General features: G+C 35.5%; 1 protein-coding gene across 1 annotated transcript in view; it reads left to right on the top strand.

Annotated features, from left to right (window-relative positions):
* Window positions 1-19744, top strand: part of GRM8 (glutamate metabotropic receptor 8) — a 309985-nt gene that overhangs the window by 180087 nt on the left and 110154 nt on the right. Inside the window, exon 7 of the mRNA XM_041471487.1 lies at window positions 12615-12815. Within this exon, the coding sequence (XP_041327421.1) occupies window positions 12615-12815 (201 nt within the window). The remainder of the gene's footprint in view (window positions 1-12614; window positions 12816-19744) is intronic.

The following is a 19744-nucleotide window of genomic DNA, read 5'->3' as shown; positions in this document are numbered from 1 at the left end:
GAAACCTAAATTTCAAAATATTGTTTACATTCCTTGAAATTATGGTCATCTTGTGAATTATGTATCAGCTAGTATATATTACTAACTAATTAACTTAGTGTAACTGTGCATGTACCCATGAGACTGGAGAATGTTAAAATGAAAGGTTGGCTACAGCTTCCTTGAGCTACATGATCTAGGTTGTGTTTGAATTTCTATCACTTCAGGTGTCATCTCTTTGATTAAATTAAGAGACCATCAGAGGCATTCTTCTGTAAGGAAGCAATAAATGTACCCTAACAGAAAATAGTGCAATTTTTCTTAAAAAAAAATAAAATTCTTTACTTCTCTGACATTCTCACATTATGCCAGATTTTGAGACAAGAGTGGAGGAACCATAAATCATCCTTACTCATTTGACTTCCATTTGAACTGAGGTGATTTAGGCCAGCAGAAGAGGTCAGTGCCAAGAACTGTGAATACTTTCAGTCATGAAACAAGTCACTTGCAGATCATTAGGATGGCTTAAAAAGGATCTTACTAAAGTACCTTCTGGCTTGTTTCTCTCTGAAACTTTGGTATCCACTGGGGTGACAGTTAGTGAGCTTTCTACTGATGAAAATGTTTGAAATGTATTTAAAAAGAGACCAGAGTTCTCACCACCACTTTCCATCAGTAAACTTTTTTTTCCTCTGTCACAGAATTCCAGGCTCATGGGAGTGAGTGAACATCAAAGTCAGTCATATAATTATTGTACTGAGTGGTATGGTAGTCACAATAAAAGGCATCCAAACTAGCAAAGCTAGATGTAGTGTACCCCAATCTATGTAACCCATCCTTAAATATGCAGATACCTTACCTGGTGAGGTCAAATAGAACAATAATTTTTAAATGTGAATTCACCTGGTTTTCTCTTCACTTTGAACTGTTCTTAATCACCTAAGGACTGAGAGAGTAATCAACAAAAGTCCCTAGAGCTCCATAATCTGTGGATTTCCATATGCTTATCTGCAAGAGCGTGTGTACCTGTAGATATGCTTATGCACATAGGCACTTGAGATTGTTCAGTAGCATTGGCTAAGACATTTCTGGTGCAGTGGCATCTTAATATGATATTTCAGGTTGGAAAGAACTTCTGGAGGTCTATAGTCCAACCTCATGCTCAAAACAGGATGCTCATTTCCATCCAGGCTTAAGCCACAACACAGAGTCAGCATGAGGTTGGATCTGGCTAAGTTAGGACTTTATCCATTCAGATTTTGAAAATCTTTGAGGATCAGGAGAAACTGAATACCTTCTATGGGAAGCCCATTCTGTGGTCTGAGCTACCTTATTGGAAAAAAGCTCCTGTTTTCACACTCTGCCCATAATGTCCTGCATTGTACAAAATAGTGGAGGGTATTGGTTCATCTCCCTGTTTGGATCTGCTCTTTGAGGGACTTGACCCACCATTTTTTCTTTAGGCTGGCCAAAGCCTTATCCTTCATGTTTCCTCACAGGGCATGTAATTCATCCCAGTGAGCATCTTGATGGCTGTCTGCTGAACTTCCTCCAGTTTATTGATGTATTTCTTATGAAGAAGGGCTAAAAACACATTTACACATCTAATGTACTGGTGAAACACCTAAATGATTTGGAGAATTTTCCCATCAGCCTGCACACTAAAGGTTATGATACAAGTTATAAGAATAAGGAGAAATTAAATAGCCTTGGTAAAATGAGTTCAAACTGCACTTAGTAAATTGGAACATGAATGGCACAAGATTCTGGCATTCTGCAGAGGAGCTTGGATTTCTTCAAATGTAAATCTATAACTGAAAAAATATATTTTAAGAAAGTAGATAGAAGCATTTTAGTTTTGTTCAAGCTCAGCCTTGGGTTGAGCTGTTGGCCAGCCTCGGGTTCCTAAAATAAGCTTATGACAATGTAATGGTTATTATGGGTAGTCTTTTTTTAAAATTATAATAGCAGAATACCTAAAAATTCCTGTCCTTCTCATCTGACTTTCAAGTGCATGAAAACCAAGCAGGTTCTCACTGTCTCAGTATTACAGTGACATGCACACCTGATTGAAGATCTGCTTTTTTGGGGTACATATTGCCGGCAGTCTTAGAATACTGTTAAAAGATTGTAGACTGAATTGCGAAACTGAAGCCTTATTGTGCTGACAGCTGTTCATACTAGGGGACTTGCTGATTTAGATATGCAAAATACAGCAATGTGTGTACTTCCTATCAAGAGAAAGACTGTGCTTTAGCAGTACTTGCATATTTTGCATATTATTATAGTTGTTATTATTGTTGTTACTATTATTATTACTATTATTATGTACTAGCACCTAAAAAGGAGAGATTTCATTGATGAGAAAGTGCTTAATCACTAGCATTTTTAAGCAGAAGATGAGTATCAATCAGATGCTAAGCCAAGTGTGAATTTGGTGGACTCAGATTTATTTGTTGAATTCATCCCCTGTGAGGAATTAAACTTGTTTGTACTGTGAATTCTTGATGGCCCTTGGCAGAGAGTAAAGTCCCCCAGATTCTCAAGATGGCTTTGGTTTTAGTTTTGTGAAATATATACTTGAGGTATTTTGGTAGAGTATTGAGTTTTGAAGGTGTTTATGTGGCTAAACACGTTTTTGACTACGTTTTAAATTAGATGCCTAAAGTGTACTGTGGGGAGCTTTTCTGGGGGTTGTTTGTTGCTTAGTCACAGGTATCTTGTTCAGCAGCATCTAATTTAGCGTGTCTCAGCCAAGGTAATGCTCAGATTTGCTGCAAAAGCCCTGACAGCATATCTATTTCCCTACAACTCCAAAACACCATCTCCAGACAAGCCTCTTGACTCTCTCTTCAGCTATTTGTAGATAATTGTCCTGATTCACACAGGGGGAGCAAGTAGAGCAAATTGATTCTTTCTACCCAAAAGGGACAGGACTGCCCATAAAGGAACTTTTCTTTGCATTACTTACTGTCACTGTTTTGGCCCAGTGAGGATGGGACATGTGCAGCTGTGAGAGTGCTGCCAATGGAGTGTGTACAGCCAACCTGCTCAAGGAACAGGCCTCTATAATGTCCCTAATTTAGCAATTTTAGCAATGAAGCCAATCAGTTCTAATTAGTTTGTGATTAAAGAAGTAGCTGTCTTCTAGGCTGTGCAAAGAGTACTGGGTAAACTGTCTTTCAGCTTTAGACTGAAATTCTCTTCCAGAAGGCAATCGTCCATGTCCTGTTCATGCCATCAAGCAGTTCATTAACTAGCTGCTTAGTTCTAATTGATGGTGCTTTTATTTTTATCAGGTTCTGCAAAAATACCTTTAATTAGACTAGTGAAGAAATTACAGATTTTCACCTGTGGAAAATCATGAATTTCAGCAGTTGTCTACACATCTTGTAGAAGAAAATTATGTTTCACCATCTCCAGTAAATAACATAGGTTTCCTTTGACAGTAATACATGACAAAATTATAGCCTATAGCAATCCAAAGTTCCTGAACCCGTTGTTTTCCATTTTGACTGTCAAAAATTACTTTTTGTCCTACAGAAAAATATGAAACAAAATAAAAGTATTTAATTTTCTATAACCATGCAGCATCTTTCCTACTGGCTATGCAAAGTGAAATCTACTATTTCTTTTCCTCACCATACACTACTTCTTGCAGTGTGATGAGTTCATTAAAATGGGACAGAGAAGGAAGAGACAGTGGATAGGGAAAATGCAAAAGGTAGTGCAACAGTTTCTTCAGCTCTTAATATTGAAAAATGTTACTATCGGATCTTTTACATACTTAAATTCATAGTTGTTCCTTTGCTGTGAAAAGTATGATTTCATTGCTTTCCTTTTTCGGTTGCAGTTGAAAAAATTCTCCCACTACTCCTTCCTGTAAAAAACCCACTCTTTTCTCACATAAAAGTTCTGTCATGAATACTCCTATCTTGTCTAGCTCTAAAAATTTCCTCTTGGAAGTTTGATACTGTGAAACCCAGCAGCAATTTAGAGTTAAATTATTTTAAGATTCATTATTAAATTTATTTTCATGTTAAATTGGTTTTTATTACATTTGTTTTGAAATTTTTTTACATACTTGTCTGCTTAGCAGTAACATGGAGCCCTGTGAATGAATTCAATTGTGACATATAACTGTTGTCAGTCCTTGCAACAATTGTAAGAAAATAGAACAACTTAATTTTTTCTTATTCTCACAGCAGCTGATTAAACAGTAGGTAGTAGGTGAGATGCTGTTTTAAACTAGCATACATATTTATCTTGCACTAGTTCTCTACTAGTTAACTACGTAGTTTAAGCTAGTTACACAAGAAAGTCTTTTCAGGGGAGCACTTCAACTTTTTTTCCTAAATGCTTCTTTTTGGAGAGGGTAAGTGTTTTCTTTGAAATAAAAAACTTTTCTTTAGGTTTGACAGTTAACTGTTACATTGCTAAAGCTGCATGAGATGGATCCTACCTCAAGAACCAACTGCAAATACACAGAGCTGATGAAAGCTCCCTTCCAGGAGAGACCAAAGTTATTCAGTACTTCATGTGAATCATGACATCAAAACGCTTAGTCTGAGTGGGAATTCACAGTACATTCCAAATCTATATTTAAATTCTCTGCATCAAAAAGCTATCAAATATTCATTGCAGAAATGGCCCTGTTAGGATGTTGCTGTCCCTTACCTTGCAGACTTCAAGCCAAGCCAGAGCAGACATCCAGCCCACGTTACCTTCATGATAATTCAGCCCAGCACTCTGATGTCAGTAAAGGGACTTTTACATAAAGCTCCTTTGATTGAAGGAGCTCCAACTGAAGGGGCCTTGAATTTCTACAGTATCTATAGCTGATGAAAAGGGCACATAAACCTCTCAATATGCTACTTTGATAAACAGCTGACTACAAACAGTTTGCAACCTGCATTGTTCTGCTCTTTTGGAGTTTCTCATGAAACCAAAGAAAATTGCTTGAACCTCTCTTCAGTAGCAGTTAATATCATTAGTTTAGATGTTGCAATATTTTTGGTGAAGCCTTGATGCAGCTTTACTCTTTAGTCTCCAAATCGACTCTTAAAAAATAGTGGCCACAAATGCTTCAGGAAGTGATGTGCTTGGATACTTATTTTTCTGAATATACTTCCAAAAAGTGCTTTCTAATTGGAAGGAAGTCCTTTCTTAAGCATGGTGTCAATCAAGTTTATAAATAAAAATAATACTCCTGAGGACAAAAGTCCCTTCTGTTGCTTGCTTGTATGAACCTTATATTTGAAAGCTCTCATGGTCAATAAGGAGAAGAAAGGGTTTTTATACGTACTGTGGTGTGTGCTCAAGGTCCTCTGAGTTTAAATGCTAGCAGAAAATGAATAAATTCAGTTACTTGTATTGAATCTTTACTCTTGTTGATAGCCTTTGCTGTAGGCTTTGGAGTTAGTCACTGAAGTCTGCATAGAATTGCTTGCAGCCTGTGGGGCTTTAAAATGGTACCAGTTATTTTAACCTATGTGCCTGGACTAGTTACATTAGCAATTTCTTCCATAGTTAGAAATTCCCAGGGTAATTTATGTTAGAAAATGAGAAATTCAGCAAAATGTTTGGTTGCCTGTTCATGCTATCACTAATACTGGCAGTATTCTGAGGGAGAAATACAGCACTTAAAGTTTGAACAGCATTGAAAATGTTTTCACTAAGGTAGTCCTTAGATCTTCATGTTAGCAAACACTAAGTTTTTTTCTTTGTATTTGTGTTATTTTGTTCAGAAATAACAAAATGAAAACTTTTGACATGGTTTAATTATGGAAAATGCATATCTTTTTATATTTAAAACATTTTTCCTATACTGTTTTGATTTGGCGAAAAATCAGTAAAGCAACATTTCATATTTACAAACCAAGCTGACAAATTTTGAGGTCGAAATTCCTTATTTTTGCTTAGAATTTAAGGAATGTTAATGGTAAAACTCATCAGTTTAGATTTGAAACATAATTTCATGTGTTACTATGTACTGATATATGTACAATAAAATCTTAAATGTGACAACTTGCAACTTGACCTTGTGCATTCAATTGCTACTTTTACAAGTAAAGAAAAATAGATATGATTAGAGGGTTTTAAAAACTGTCATACTATAATAAGATAGAAACAACTGCCTAACAGTTGTTATGTACTAAAGTGAGAAGTATAGAGGAATGAAAGAGACAGTGGATGACGAATACTTCTCAATGATGTATGGTACGAAATATGCAGAAGTATGAGTCTAGCAAAACTGATACACCTCTGATTTCAGTGTCTTTCCTAAAATAAAAACAGAAGAAGCAAGAGGGGAATGAGTGATATTTAAATGGCCATGTAAATATTTAAGGAACTCTCAGAATACATGCAAATATTATACAGAAATGTTTGTGAAAGTTGGCTGTGGTTTGCTCTCTGGCTTGAAAGCTGGACAAAATCTAATGAAACCTGTTGTGATGTCAGATTTATTTATTACTCTGCATCCTTGCTTAGTAATGAAATGGTATTTCTCCCTTTAATTTAAACTTCCAAGGTGTCTTTCTCTTTTTCTGCAGGTGTTTTCTGCTCTCAGGTTGTCAGACACATGGTGGTCAGAAAGTGAACCAGTGAACCACATCTCTGCTTTTGTAGTTTCCAAGTCACAATCTGTTTATAGCAAGGAAATACAACTTATGAAAATGTTATGCCCAGAATCAAGCTCTGTTCTTACTAAATATTATGTTCCAACTTGGGCAATTCCATAGACACTGACTAGTCATGTGCCTGAGAAGAATATTGCTTTTTCCACTGTATTCTTTTATACGCATTTTCTTTTAAATGCATGGTGTGGTTCTTGGTGTGGTTGGCTAAGGAGACAACATATCCTTTGGTGTATCCTTCTTATTTTAATGCAGACATTAGTGTTTAGCTAAACATTGTCATCATAGCAAATCTTGGCTCAGCAAGATAATTTACAGAGCAGCAACACGGTTGCTGCTAGATGTAACAGACTTGTTTTTAAATGTGTGAGAATTCTGAGTGCCTGTGTTCCCCAACTCTGTACACTGTTTCAAGAAGCTATAATTAAGCAATATTAAGGGGCTAATTAGGATAAGGAAATTTTTTCACTCTGATAATAACATTCAAACTGTTGTTAGAGACTCTCTTAAAGTACATAAATGAGAAAGTTGAGAATCTTATTTTAGCAACCTTAGTTTGCTTTCCTAAGAGAAAACACTAGTAAATGTCACATATAGTGATAGGAGAAAAACACTCCAATATAACTATGATAGTGCTTTAATTCCACTTTGGTATATATTACTGTGCGGTTGCTAAAAGTGTTTTTCTGAAACATGTGTCTGATTTACTGTGAAAGTCAGGAAAAAGATTATGATATTTCCAATGAAAAATGTTTATGGGGAGGCCAAGAATTTTTTAAATGCTTCAGTTACAGGATGAAGCAAAAAGAAAAGTTAGTTTTTCATTTATGGTGATTTTAAAATGAAAATTATTGGACCATATTCACTTAATGTGTAATATTTTTTTTGCTATTTTGTATTTAAAAAGTGTTTAAAATATGTGAAGTTTCTGAATAGGAAATTCATTTAAATATCTATATAATTGTAGAGATTGAAAAGGTTTTTTCTCAGACTTTTTCTAATTGGTCTTGTTGTCTTGTAGGTTTTTTATTTTATTTTGTATTGTTGGGGTTTTTGTGAGTCAGTGTAAAGAGGCATAACCCCCAAAAAATTACATCAAGGGTTTTTGTGGTTTAGTGAATTACAATTCACTAAATCACAAATCCACATCCATCAGTTGCTGAAGAACAGCAGACAGTTAAACTGCTTCATTTCACTGTCTCTGCTTCTACATTCTCAATTTTCTTTTTGGAATGGCTGAGAAAATTGATATAATCCTTGGCTTAGTCTCTGAATTGCTTCCTAAACTGACACCACACTATTACGGAGAAGCCTCAGGTTTTGTGATGCTCTCTGCAAACTAACTCATGCATCACTGTTACCATATAGCTATTAGAAAACTCAGCTCCCCCACCATAAACATATATCATTGCCCTTAAGTTTCAGTAACAGAAGATGATGATCTGCATTATTTGTTCAGAGAGATCAAACTCCATAATGTGTGAGGAAAACAGCTGAATAGTCAGGAAGACTTCAATAGGAGCAACATATGCTCCTGGTGCTTCCTGCTGAGCCTGCTGAAATGGCTTAGTTACAGATGCCAGCTTTCTGTGGAAAAAACTCTTGCTGCAAAGGTGGGGAGTTCTAACCAATTCTGACAAATAGAAGATCATCATGCCTGAGCTGAAGAGTGGGAGACCACTTACAAATTGCTGTGTTTTAGTTGTGATTGGGATTGGCCCACAGAAACAATCAATTGAACACAATATTTGTCTTTGACTTTCTTTGCTTCCAAGTGCAGCTTAAGTAACACTGTTTTGAGAGCCAAGTAATGGGGATAAATAATTTAGCAGTAAGTACAAAAAAAAAAAAATTGCAACTATGAAATAAAAATATATTACCAGATATCCAAAATCCAGACTTGTAAAAACAGAAGTTTGGAAAAATACCTCAATTGTTGCAGAGATGCTCCAACTGTCTTTGAGCAGTAGTTCTGCACAAGCATATATAAAAAAGGCAGGTAAAGAGAGGCAAATGGAATAAAAGCTGTTCTTTTTGAATGAAAACATTCTAAGACCATTGCATTTTTTTCTCCCCTCTTCCACATTACTTTTTCCCCCACCATTATCCCAGGAAGATTTCTCCCCTTGTTCAAAACACAGTCCATAAAACGTTTCCCAACACTTATGAGACGGGAAAAGGTCACAAAAGAGTTGGTGGGATTGTGAACAGGAGGGGGGAATACAGGCTCTAGATAAAGGTCTTTCCTTGCTGGTGACAAATCCACAGTTAGGAGATTCTTGTCACTGCTAAGCAAATAGTTCTCACTGGATGAAGGACAAGACATTCCAGTCTAATATTTTGTTCAGTAGGATACTGTTCCTACTCACACTGCATCCTCATACCTGTCTCTACTCTTCTAAACTATGCAGCCCTTCTCCTGTGTCCCAAAGCTCTCTAGTGCCCAAAACCTTTCTCAAACCCTGCACCATAACAACATTGTTCCAGTTTGATGCTCTAACCAGCTGTTGTGTACAAGATCCTTGACTTCAGCCTTTTGTTTTCAAGTAACATAAATTAAGATTTTTACTAGATATATGGAATGGAATCTAAAAAATATCAAAATAATCAGGAGAGATAATGTAGGCTGCATTTACATAAATTGCTTTCAATAATACTAAATGGAAACAGATTTGTGAGACAGAAGGAATGGGATTGCTCTGAAATGTTAGGAGAACTAGTGGTTTTCAGAAATGGGGCCGTAAAATAAAAGGTATTGTTTTTCCTCTATGCACAAGTTACAAGACAGGTATATCCACTTGCTTTATTTAGATTTTTTTATGTTCTCAAGAGAAAAATTACTAGGAACTTGGCTGTGAAGTTTTCCTATTGTCATGGACTTATATGTGTACAGAAATTATTTCAACATGTGCTTTAAGATTGTCATTAAGAATAAGTTTTCTAGAACTTAGATGAATTATGCAACATTTATCACCCACCAGATTATTGCTGTTCTGGCGAGATCAGCAACTTAACTTTTGATTGTTTAAGATACTTGTTCCTCTCTCATAGGTGATATCATCACAGTGTATGAATTCATTACCTCGGTTATCTTACATTAATCTTTATTTACTTACTTCATGATCTCGAATTTTTAATGAAGATACATTTTAGTTTATTTTTGTAAGGCCTAATTTATCTTGATTATGTTCCCTGAAATCTCTTGATTCCCAATTCACGCCCATGCAATTGACAATACCACTTGCTTCACCTTCTTCCCCCTCAGACAAGTAGCCCCAGTCACATCCCTATCCAGTTAATCCATGTCTCATCTTCCTACTGTTATGCTCCTTATCTTTCCATGCAATAGCTGAGTTACACCATCCTGAGCAGGATACACTTTTATTTCTGCAGCATAAGAAATACAGGTTGAAAAGGGGAAATGAAGTGCAGGTATGGAGGCAATACCTCCAGCAACAGTCCAGCTTGTCACTCTTGCTCAGGACCTGCAAGAGTACCTGTAGCAACTCTTTCACATTTACAGGCTTTATGAGATCATTCCTTTGGCTTGTTCCCAAAATAGGTTTCCAGCAGATTGATCCAGGAGCAGCTGACATTTCCTGGGCTAGTCATTGCTCTCCTAGATCTTCTCAAGCCCAAGATGATAGCATTAGTACTTATATCTACACATTTTCTTCATTGGTTGGAGAAAATCTTGACATCCTGCTGATGTCAGGTTTACACTTTTCAACAGCTGGTTTGGAGGACCTGCTAGAAAACACCACAGCACATTTCCCTGGATTTCTGTTGTTTTGGAGATCAGGAAGAGATGGTCAGGAACTGGTGAGCCCAGTTCTCATCGCAGTTCTTGACACTGTGAGACCATGGGTCTGCCAACTGCACTTAGTACAATATACTTTCTTAAGCGTTTGCAACATTTAGTGTTTTGTGGCTTAGAATTTATTACAGAAAATATTTCCACTCTTTTTTTCACCAAGTCCCCACCCCTCAGCATATACATATATCCATTTATGTGATGGGAATTATATTTATCTTGGCAATAAAAAGTGGATCTCCTTTTAACTCCTCCTGTCCTGACCATCCTATTTAGAGAATGTGGAAGCTCTGGGAGTGCATCCAGGTTACTGACTGCTCTGTGCCTGCAGCAGTTCTGTAAACTCTGTCCTTCTCTTGTCCCAGAGTCTTAACAAGGCAGCAGCAATTAAAGTGGAGAGCGTGAGCTCTACCCATCATTTGCTGTTGGAAGGTAGTTCCCAAATGAAATAAGTCAGTAAATTTGTAAACTAATTAAGCTTCATGTTTTCCATCCTTCATGTCCTCTTTTATGTCTGGGCAATGCACTGCAACTAATTGTGTAATTTTCAGCATGTTCAAGGAAAGATTTTTCCTGTTTATTTATGTGCAGTACAGTTGCATTATTCATTAATTATTTGTCATTCATTAGAGAACATGTCTTAAAAAGTGTCTGCAAAGCTACTTGTACAAATCACAAAAATGATCTCTGCCTTCCTCTTCAAATGGTTTTTAGCTTTTCAAGAAATAGTGATTTTATGTTTTTTTTACTAATCCCTGAGGAGAAATAACAGCACACCATGATTTTTCAAGGCTATCTATCGCTTCCAGTGCTCAGGGGTGTTTAAAGCAGAAACCACTACTGCTTGTCAGATTACAGATTTGTTCATATGTTATTACTGTAGTGCAAGATGGAGGTACTGAAGTGCAGTGGACAAATAGAAGAAGAAAGGTTTCTGGGTACGCTACCTGGCTTTTTTCCCTTGTCATAGATGCTTGCATACTTTTTCTAAAGAAAGGTCTCGTGTCCACTATATTTTCAGGCACAAAGATTGTACTTTTATAAATTTGGACTCAGCAAAATTGATACCTTGAACTGATAAAATCCTGTGCTTAGATATAAAAAAATAAAAAAAAAGATAGTGTTTTTTTTTTTTAAATTATGCATAAACTTTTGTCTCATTTCAATATAATATTAAATAATATGATTGGATTATTTGCAAATTGAATGAGTTGATAACCTGGTAGATAACCTTGGGGTGTGTTCTGTTCACTGAGGCAAGAGGAATTTCACAGTAGATTTCAGCAGTGCAAATTTCACAACAAGATTTGCCAATCACTTTTTCCCTGAAAAGTGAAGATTTGAGCCTTTAAAATCAGCATGTGAATTTCTATATAGGACATGGGATTTCATTTTGATTCTTTACTTAAAATATAATTTTTCTGATCTTCCTATTTAACAATTCCATGAAGTAATATCACCTATTAAGATAGAACTTCCCTTGTACTTGGATATAGATGATGAATTTGGGCAATCCTGCAGAATAAAAACTATATGATGTATTGATTTGTTCTGTGCTCCCTCTAAAGGATAAATGTCCCTGTAGAAAACAGCATGGAGTACATGGTTCTCAACATGAAGCATTATTCACTAGTAAATTCAGGAAAATGTTGTAGAATAAGCAGTTTTCACTAGGGAGACAGATGGTCACATCTCTTGACGAGCATTCAGCTTTTTTCCCTGAGATGTTTAAACAATGTTTATCAAACAATAGACAGGGATAAAAAACAAGGTAACCTTAAATTTATCTAAAACAGACCAGCAGGCTGCTCTAGAACTGTCCTATAAATGACAATAAACAGCTCTTGGATGAAAATCAATAAGGTGGAAAGAGAATTTTTCTACTGGGTTGTAGAAATACATATGTCTACATATCTTTTTCTTGTAATGAAATGTTCTGTCCTCTTTCCTAGCCCGGAAATCAACATACTGTTTACATACCTGGCAGAGTGTACAATGATCAGAGGCAAAACCAGATGGCCATATTTTTCCTTGTCTTGTTTATTTAGATGATGGATAGACGAATCCTGACTTTACCTGTCAATCCAGCTGTAATTATTTACATTCCAGCATGCAAGTGCTCATGCAGGTACACACTTGTGCACACACCAATAGAAGTAAACTCTTTTCTCTTTCTTCCACAGGCTTAGAAAGAATTGCGAGAGATTCAGCCTATGAACAAGAAGGAAAAGTTCAGTTTGTCATTGATGCAGTATATTCCATGGCCTATGCCCTGCACAACATGCATAAAGATCTCTGTCCTGGATATATTGGTCTGTGCCCAAGGATGAGCACAACTGATGGTAAAGAACTACTTAGCTATATCCGGGCAGTAAATTTTAATGGTAAGTTACAAGTACTCTTTTTTTGCCCCTCTCTTCTTTAAATGTTCCATAAGTGACAAGTGGTGTTTTATTCTTTATATAGGATACTTCAAGGCACAGTGGAAAACAGGATTAGAAGCAGTTCTCATTTAATCAGAACTGTGAGTTTTTCCACCTGCTCTGAAACCTCCAGTGTATTTTTCATCTTAACATTTTTCATGCTAACATTAAGCTGCTCCCAAAAGAGGCAGATGTTAAAAATATGAATCTGTCGATCAAAATATTCCAGTGAAAAGCTGCTATTATGGAAACAAATTGAGGACTCATACAATCTTACTGACAGAATAAAAATCATTTGACAGTGGTTGCTTATGTGTTTGCAAGAGAAAGAATTTTAAAAATACCCTTTTGAAAATGTCCTTCTAAAATTAATTAATAATTTCCTACATAAGCAGATGATGTAATTACTTACTTTACATATTTAAATTTCAATTAGAACACTCACTAACAGTTCCAACTTCTTTTCCATTTGTTTTTGACTTGGTATTTTAATGAGCTTTAACTCAAATACAATATCTATTTTTAAACAACACTGCATAATATTCTGTGGAGCTGGGATCTGCTGCTGGGGAAATGTAGTTACAGGTGCTTATGCTGTTAACAGAAGAGGTCAATAACAAACGGGATTAATTGATGAATGTAGATTTAAAATGTGTAGCACATACTTGATGGTGAAATAATATTGCCAAAACCCTAAATTGTTTCATTAGAAGTCATAACTATTATAGGCAATATTTGCCATTATTTTACAAAGAAATGGAATTATGTACTTTGCTCCGTTTTGGTTGGGATTTTTTCCTTACTTGGTGGTAATTCATGTACTACACATGCCTTCTAACTATGCAGAGAAGCACTCTCTATCACAATTTATTCCAATGACCTCAGCTGCATGCAGTTTTGAAAAAAGCACAAGGTCATTTTCAATTTAACTTCTGAGTGGAAGCTTTTTTTGCTTTAGGTAATACACCAGATCACTTGGTTGATACAAATGTTGGTTATAGTTCACAGTTTTTTCTTCCTATGCAATTTTCATGGAAAGGGAATCCCTGCCTCCAGGAATATAAAGTTAAAAGTCTAAATGATTCTTAAGTGATTTTAAAGAACACCTGGAACATAGAATGTTGCTGGAAAATGGGACATATTGTGATGATGAAAAAGGTAGGCAGCATATTGTAAGGTTTGCAGTGATAATTACCTACATTTCCAGTAGATGTTTTTCTGTTCTGGGTCTGTGTTGTTAAATCACAAAGTGATCTATTTTCATTTGGTGAGCATGAAAGTTTAGCATAATAAAATAAGCTGTACATTTTTATATGGAAGCTTTCACTCCCTAGATAATTATATTTCATCAAAACCTGTCACGATTTCTGTTGCTGACTCTAAGTACGGCAATAAACGGAGATGAAAGCATTCTGGACACTAAGAAAAATGTATTTGATTTTGAAACAGTGATTTACTGAAAGAGAGGGGGAAAAAAGCAGGAAGAAAAAGTAACATTTATTTGAGGTTAATTTCCTGTCCTATGGGATATGTTTAATATTCCCCGTACTAGTCTAGTCCACATTACGTACCAGTGTGCCAATTGTTTGGGTGGGTTATATGCCCAAACGTTTTATTTTCTGAGTCTTGCATTCAGAAGCATAAGAAGATGGTCTTAAGGACTTTGCCTTTTCCTATTAATCCACAATTCTTTTTCTTCAGGGCAGCACTACTGCTGTGTCTGACAGAGGTGAATATTTTACACAGGCTACAAAACTTCTGTGCTGGGAGTAAAGAGTAATGCTGTGTGATGTGATGTACATCACTTTTGATGTGCATCCTAGCCTCAATCAGTAATAATATCTGATATTAAAAGTTAACGATAAATGAAAGGAAAACTCTGGCTTTCTTAGCCATTCAAGATACCATTTTTCTACCCTAGCAATCAGAGGAGCACAGCTCATCTGAAGCTGTCAAAGACCTCCACCTACTCTAACACTCTGCCTAGTTCAGGATCAGCATAATCAGGTTGTATAGGACCATGCCCATCCAGGTTTTAAATAGCTACAGAGGTGGAAAATCCTCCAGAATTCTCTCTAAGTAGTCAATTACAATATATAATCATATTCACAGTAAATATATATATATATATATATATATATATATATATATATATATAAAGAAGTAACTGGCATTTTTGAGACAGGCATTTTTTTCCTTTTCATCAGTATTAATTTCTCCAGATGATCCTACCCTTATGCATATTAAACCAACTTCTCACCTCAATTCAGTATATCCCTCTTCATTCATGTAGTAGTGAGTAGGTTCAAGTCCAGTTAATATGCTGACACATTCAAATTCATGGTTTGTACCTCACAAAGTGTGATCTATATTCTGAAGGACCTCTGTCTGTCTTATGGAGGGCATTTGCAAGGGTGAGAAAACACACTTTTTTCTGTTTATTTGAGTAACTGATTTGCTTTTGATTGCAAGAAATCTCTTTGAAGAGCATTTATTTTTGTTTACTTAGTTTATTTTAATTTAAAAATTATGAAGATTTGCTTCACTGAGGGATTCATCTGTGTAATACTCCATGACACCTTCATGATTGAAGGGTGATCATAACCACCAGTGCACATTGAAATTATGTGATTGATAAGACATTTGTTTCTGCTTAAACATTCTTTCACTTGTATGCTAAATGGAGAAAATCTCATAGTTCGTAATGATTTTAAATCGGAGAGAACTTGATTGGTAATAGAAATGAAGAAATTTATTTGCACTTAAGATGTGAGTTACTGCTGAGTGTGATTCCTGTTTGCCTGTGTTTTTCACAGGAGAGCTAGGAAAGTATGGTCTCTAGACTCAATTTTCATTTATAATGAGCATTTTAAAATTAATTTAATTTAGTGGGAAAATAAACTTTTAACATGTAACTAGTACAGATTATTACTGTGTACATCTAAAGTGTTTTCAAATGAAAATAGAAAAGCAGTGTTTTGCGGTAGAGTATACTTAGTACCTTGGGTTCTTGATGGTTACTTTTAGTAGACCATAACCAGCCCATCTGTTTCTTTGGTCAATGAATATATTCTTTGATCGACTTTTTAAAGTTTCTTGGTCCTATTTATCTTTTTCCTAGGCAAAGAGTGAATATTGTAATTTAAGATACTCTTTTAATAAGTTGCCACATTTGAAAGATTTTTGCTATCGCTTTTTGTATCCAAATGAGATATTTATGCAAAACTGATGTTTCATATTTAAAGTTTTGTAAAGAGAAGAGTTTTTCTGTTAATTAGATTTATAAATGGTGATAAGCACAATAGTGTAATTGTGGCCTGATTCAATATGCTCTCCCATCACATTACTCTAGTGTTCTCATTCTATTTAACTTCATTATTCTGTCTACAAAACAAGCAGGTGTTTTGTAAGAGCTTTTACTCTGGCAGGTGCTGAGTGCTTCATGAGAAGTGTTCTGTTGAATTCAACATAAGCGCTCATCAGTTAACAGGAACAGGACTTGAACATGCATTTGCAGTGGATGGAAGTGTTTCAAAGGTGGTTTTGTTTTGATTTTAAGAAAAAGATTTATCTTTGTACTTCCTTCCAGGCAAAGAATTACAGCATGGATACAGTGCTATTTCTTGGATGGGAATAAAACTCTCTTTCTTCCCACCAACTCTCTTGTGTGTGTTTCTCTCTCCTCCCAAGCTCTCTCTTTATAGGCAGTGCAGGGTAGCTGTTTTTTGCCTACTTTTAGTCATATATTTGTATTCATATTTACATTTACAAAATTTAGAACTTTCAAAAACATATGTAACTCTGCAACAAAATGTATTTACAGATATAACAATGTGAGTTTTAAACTTAAAAAGGTAAGGGCAGCACTTGACCTCTACTCACATACTTGAAGAGAGACAACTTATTTGTTTTGGTGGGCTATTTTTCCTGGGGAGTAATAGGGATATTTGGTAATTTGACTTTTTTTATGCAAGCAGGGGTATTAGAGAATGGAGCAGAGAATAGGTGTGGCTATAGAGTGGCTCTCCTCTGCCATCAATACTTAGGTAAATGTTGTCTGCTTCTTCAGGAGGTCACTGCAACATCACTTCCCTCTGCTAGTGAAGAAAAGACTTGAAATATATTCTGAGTGTGTAACCCTTTCTTTGGTTTTCTCTGGACAAAGTACAGCAAATATGTTGCTTTCTCACATTTTGTGACAAATCTACAATAAGACTGGAACAGGCTGCTTAAAAAAAGGTGTGGAATCTCCATTCTTGGAGACACTCAAAACCTGGCTGGACACAGGCAGCCTCCTCTAGCTGAGCCTGCTCTAAGAAGAGGGGTTGAACTAGGTGATTTCCAAAGCTCCCTGCCCACCTCAGTCTTGCTGTGATTCTATAACATTTTCGGGACTTGAAAGAAAGAAAAATACTATCACCTAACCCCGCTTTACAATGTCTGACTTTATTCTTCCAGAACTAATTTCATAGTCTGAGTGGACGAGAAAGCCTTGCTGTTATTTGTTTTTTAGATATGTTAATTTAATGCCTTTGAGGAAAGATTAATTTTGGCTGAACACACAGAGACACACTGCAGCATTAACCCCATTTAAAAAGGGATTATCAAAAAAATTCATCCTGAAAGGGCAGAATAATACCAGAGAATGAGAATAAAAGAACAGAAGCTAGCAGGCTAATTCAAAATAAGGTGTCAACTAAAATAAAAATTAATGATCATTCTACATTGTAATATTTTTTTTTGAGAAGATAACATCTATACAGAACATTTAAAGAAACTCCAGAAGAATGAGATTTTTCATAAAGAATTTTGAACCCTCTAGAGAATCATTATTGTGGAATCAGCTGTTTACAAAATTAATCTTCTTCTGCTATCTTTTGAAGTTGCTAAGACATCAATCTATGCAAAACTCTCTTGGCTTAATATTCAGCTCAGACTGTTTTAAATGTTTTCTTCAAGAAAGCTGACACCTCTCTATTCTTTTACAGAGTACAAAATTTGCATTCTCAAATCATTATTTATCATTAAAACAGAAGCTTTAAAATGGTGCACTTTCAGGCTGATAAGTTTTGACGTTTTTTGAGGCATTAAGCACAATAGAACTAAACGTCCCCCTTAAAATGTACTGGTGCTATACTCCTCACTCAGGTTTTTAAAATTCCTCCTCTCAAGTCTACAGCTACCTATAGAGCAAAAAAAAAAAACCTTTTAAAAATAGTTTAAATTGGTCATGTCTTGCATTTTTTTGCAAGTTATGAGTTCTTACAGGCAGCTCATAATTTAGAACTTCTTATTGTCAGAAACACTTAGGATCAGAGGATGCTACTGGTACCCTATTCTGATAGGGTCGAAAAACTATCTAAGTATAATGTGAGATAATAGCAGATGAATAGATCAGATATGAATAAATAAGATTAACAATGAGTTGGGAAGGGCAGAATGCTGCTGACCTTGCTAGGACTCACTGTGGTGGCAAATCTAGTTTCACTAATCTGTACTGTGTTAAAAACATAGATACAGCTTTCAGTTGCAGAAGTGGGAGTAGCAGGGGGAATGTCTGCTGGAGTTTTATTAAGATCTGTGATGTTTTTTCTGTCATACCTACATTGCATGTCATAATTCTATGTAAATTTTTTAGAAATCTTGGTAGTACAGAGAAGTGTTTGAAAACATGGCTAAACCTTAAAGAAACATAGACCTGAATTCATAAAATTCAATTCAAAATTCTTTTCGTGTACTTTTGTCATAGTTTCACAGGCGTCTGACTTGGTTTGCAAATGCATTGGGAACTAGGGCACACCACTTGTAACAAAGAATCCTGATGTCCAATTTCTTGAGCCTTTATGTTAAATAAATTAAAGAGTTGTTACCAGTGTTAACTTATTATTGGGAATTAACAGGGAATGATTTCAAATTAATTCTGCTTTGGCATGCTAATTATTTTAATGGAATTAATCCAGGTGGCTGTACAAGAAACCAAAATTGCAGAGTGATCGGAATCACTCTTAATGGATTTAAGTAATGTAAGGCCATAATGTAAGCAGGCTCAGCAAGCAGAGCTTGGAGCTGCTGTGATTCTGAGGTGCACCACGAATCCATGTGATTAAAATCAGTGATTAAGAAAATTATTGGTGTGAAATTAGAATGTAGAACCTAAAAGCAAATTCAATTTATAGCTGTGCTTTTGCTTATGTACAGATCTTAAGTACTGATTAATTGAGCAATATATATGCTCCACATACAAAATTCATGATGCAGAACTTGACTGAGGTCAATTCTGTTTTGAGAAACAAGGTCTAATTCATAAGGTATTTTAATAATTAATATGTTAGGGAAAGTGATAAAGGATTTACTCTCATTACTCAATGAAAATTGATTTGCATCTCCTGATAGGTACAGATATCCAGATATATCCTTTCTACTATGATCAAGTGAAAAACTCAAGCTATAGCAAAGAGGCTGAACAAATTAACCCTTGTCATTCCAAGCAAAAATGTATCTGCATGCAAAGAAATTATGTTTTTTTTTTACCTTTTAGTCTGTGATAGAAACAATACAGTTTCAGTTCTGTAGCATTTTTAAGCCCTTCTGATATCCTTACCTTTATTAACAGGAAGAAGGCCTGACACATGTTTTGAGGAAAACAATACCTTGGAAAGCTTCCTAACTTGAATATTTAAATTTAAAATCTCTTCCTAAATCTATCAAATCAAATGAGAATGTTTGTACAAATTTCTAATTTTCCCCACTTGTTGATTTATGACCTGTTTGGTAATACAGCTGTTCTGCAAGCCATCAGGACAGATGTGAGGTGAAATAGATTGGTTTTAATACCTCTGTAACTGAATAATATAAGCCTTTTTATTTTCTTACAACATTTACTTAAAAAT

This window comes from Pyrgilauda ruficollis, unplaced genomic scaffold, assembly GCF_017590135.1.
Source record: "Pyrgilauda ruficollis isolate IOZ18807 unplaced genomic scaffold, ASM1759013v1 scaffold27, whole genome shotgun sequence".
Lineage (NCBI taxonomy): Eukaryota > Metazoa > Chordata > Aves > Passeriformes > Passeridae > Pyrgilauda > Pyrgilauda ruficollis.
This window is presented reverse-complemented; position numbering and strand designations above follow the sequence as displayed.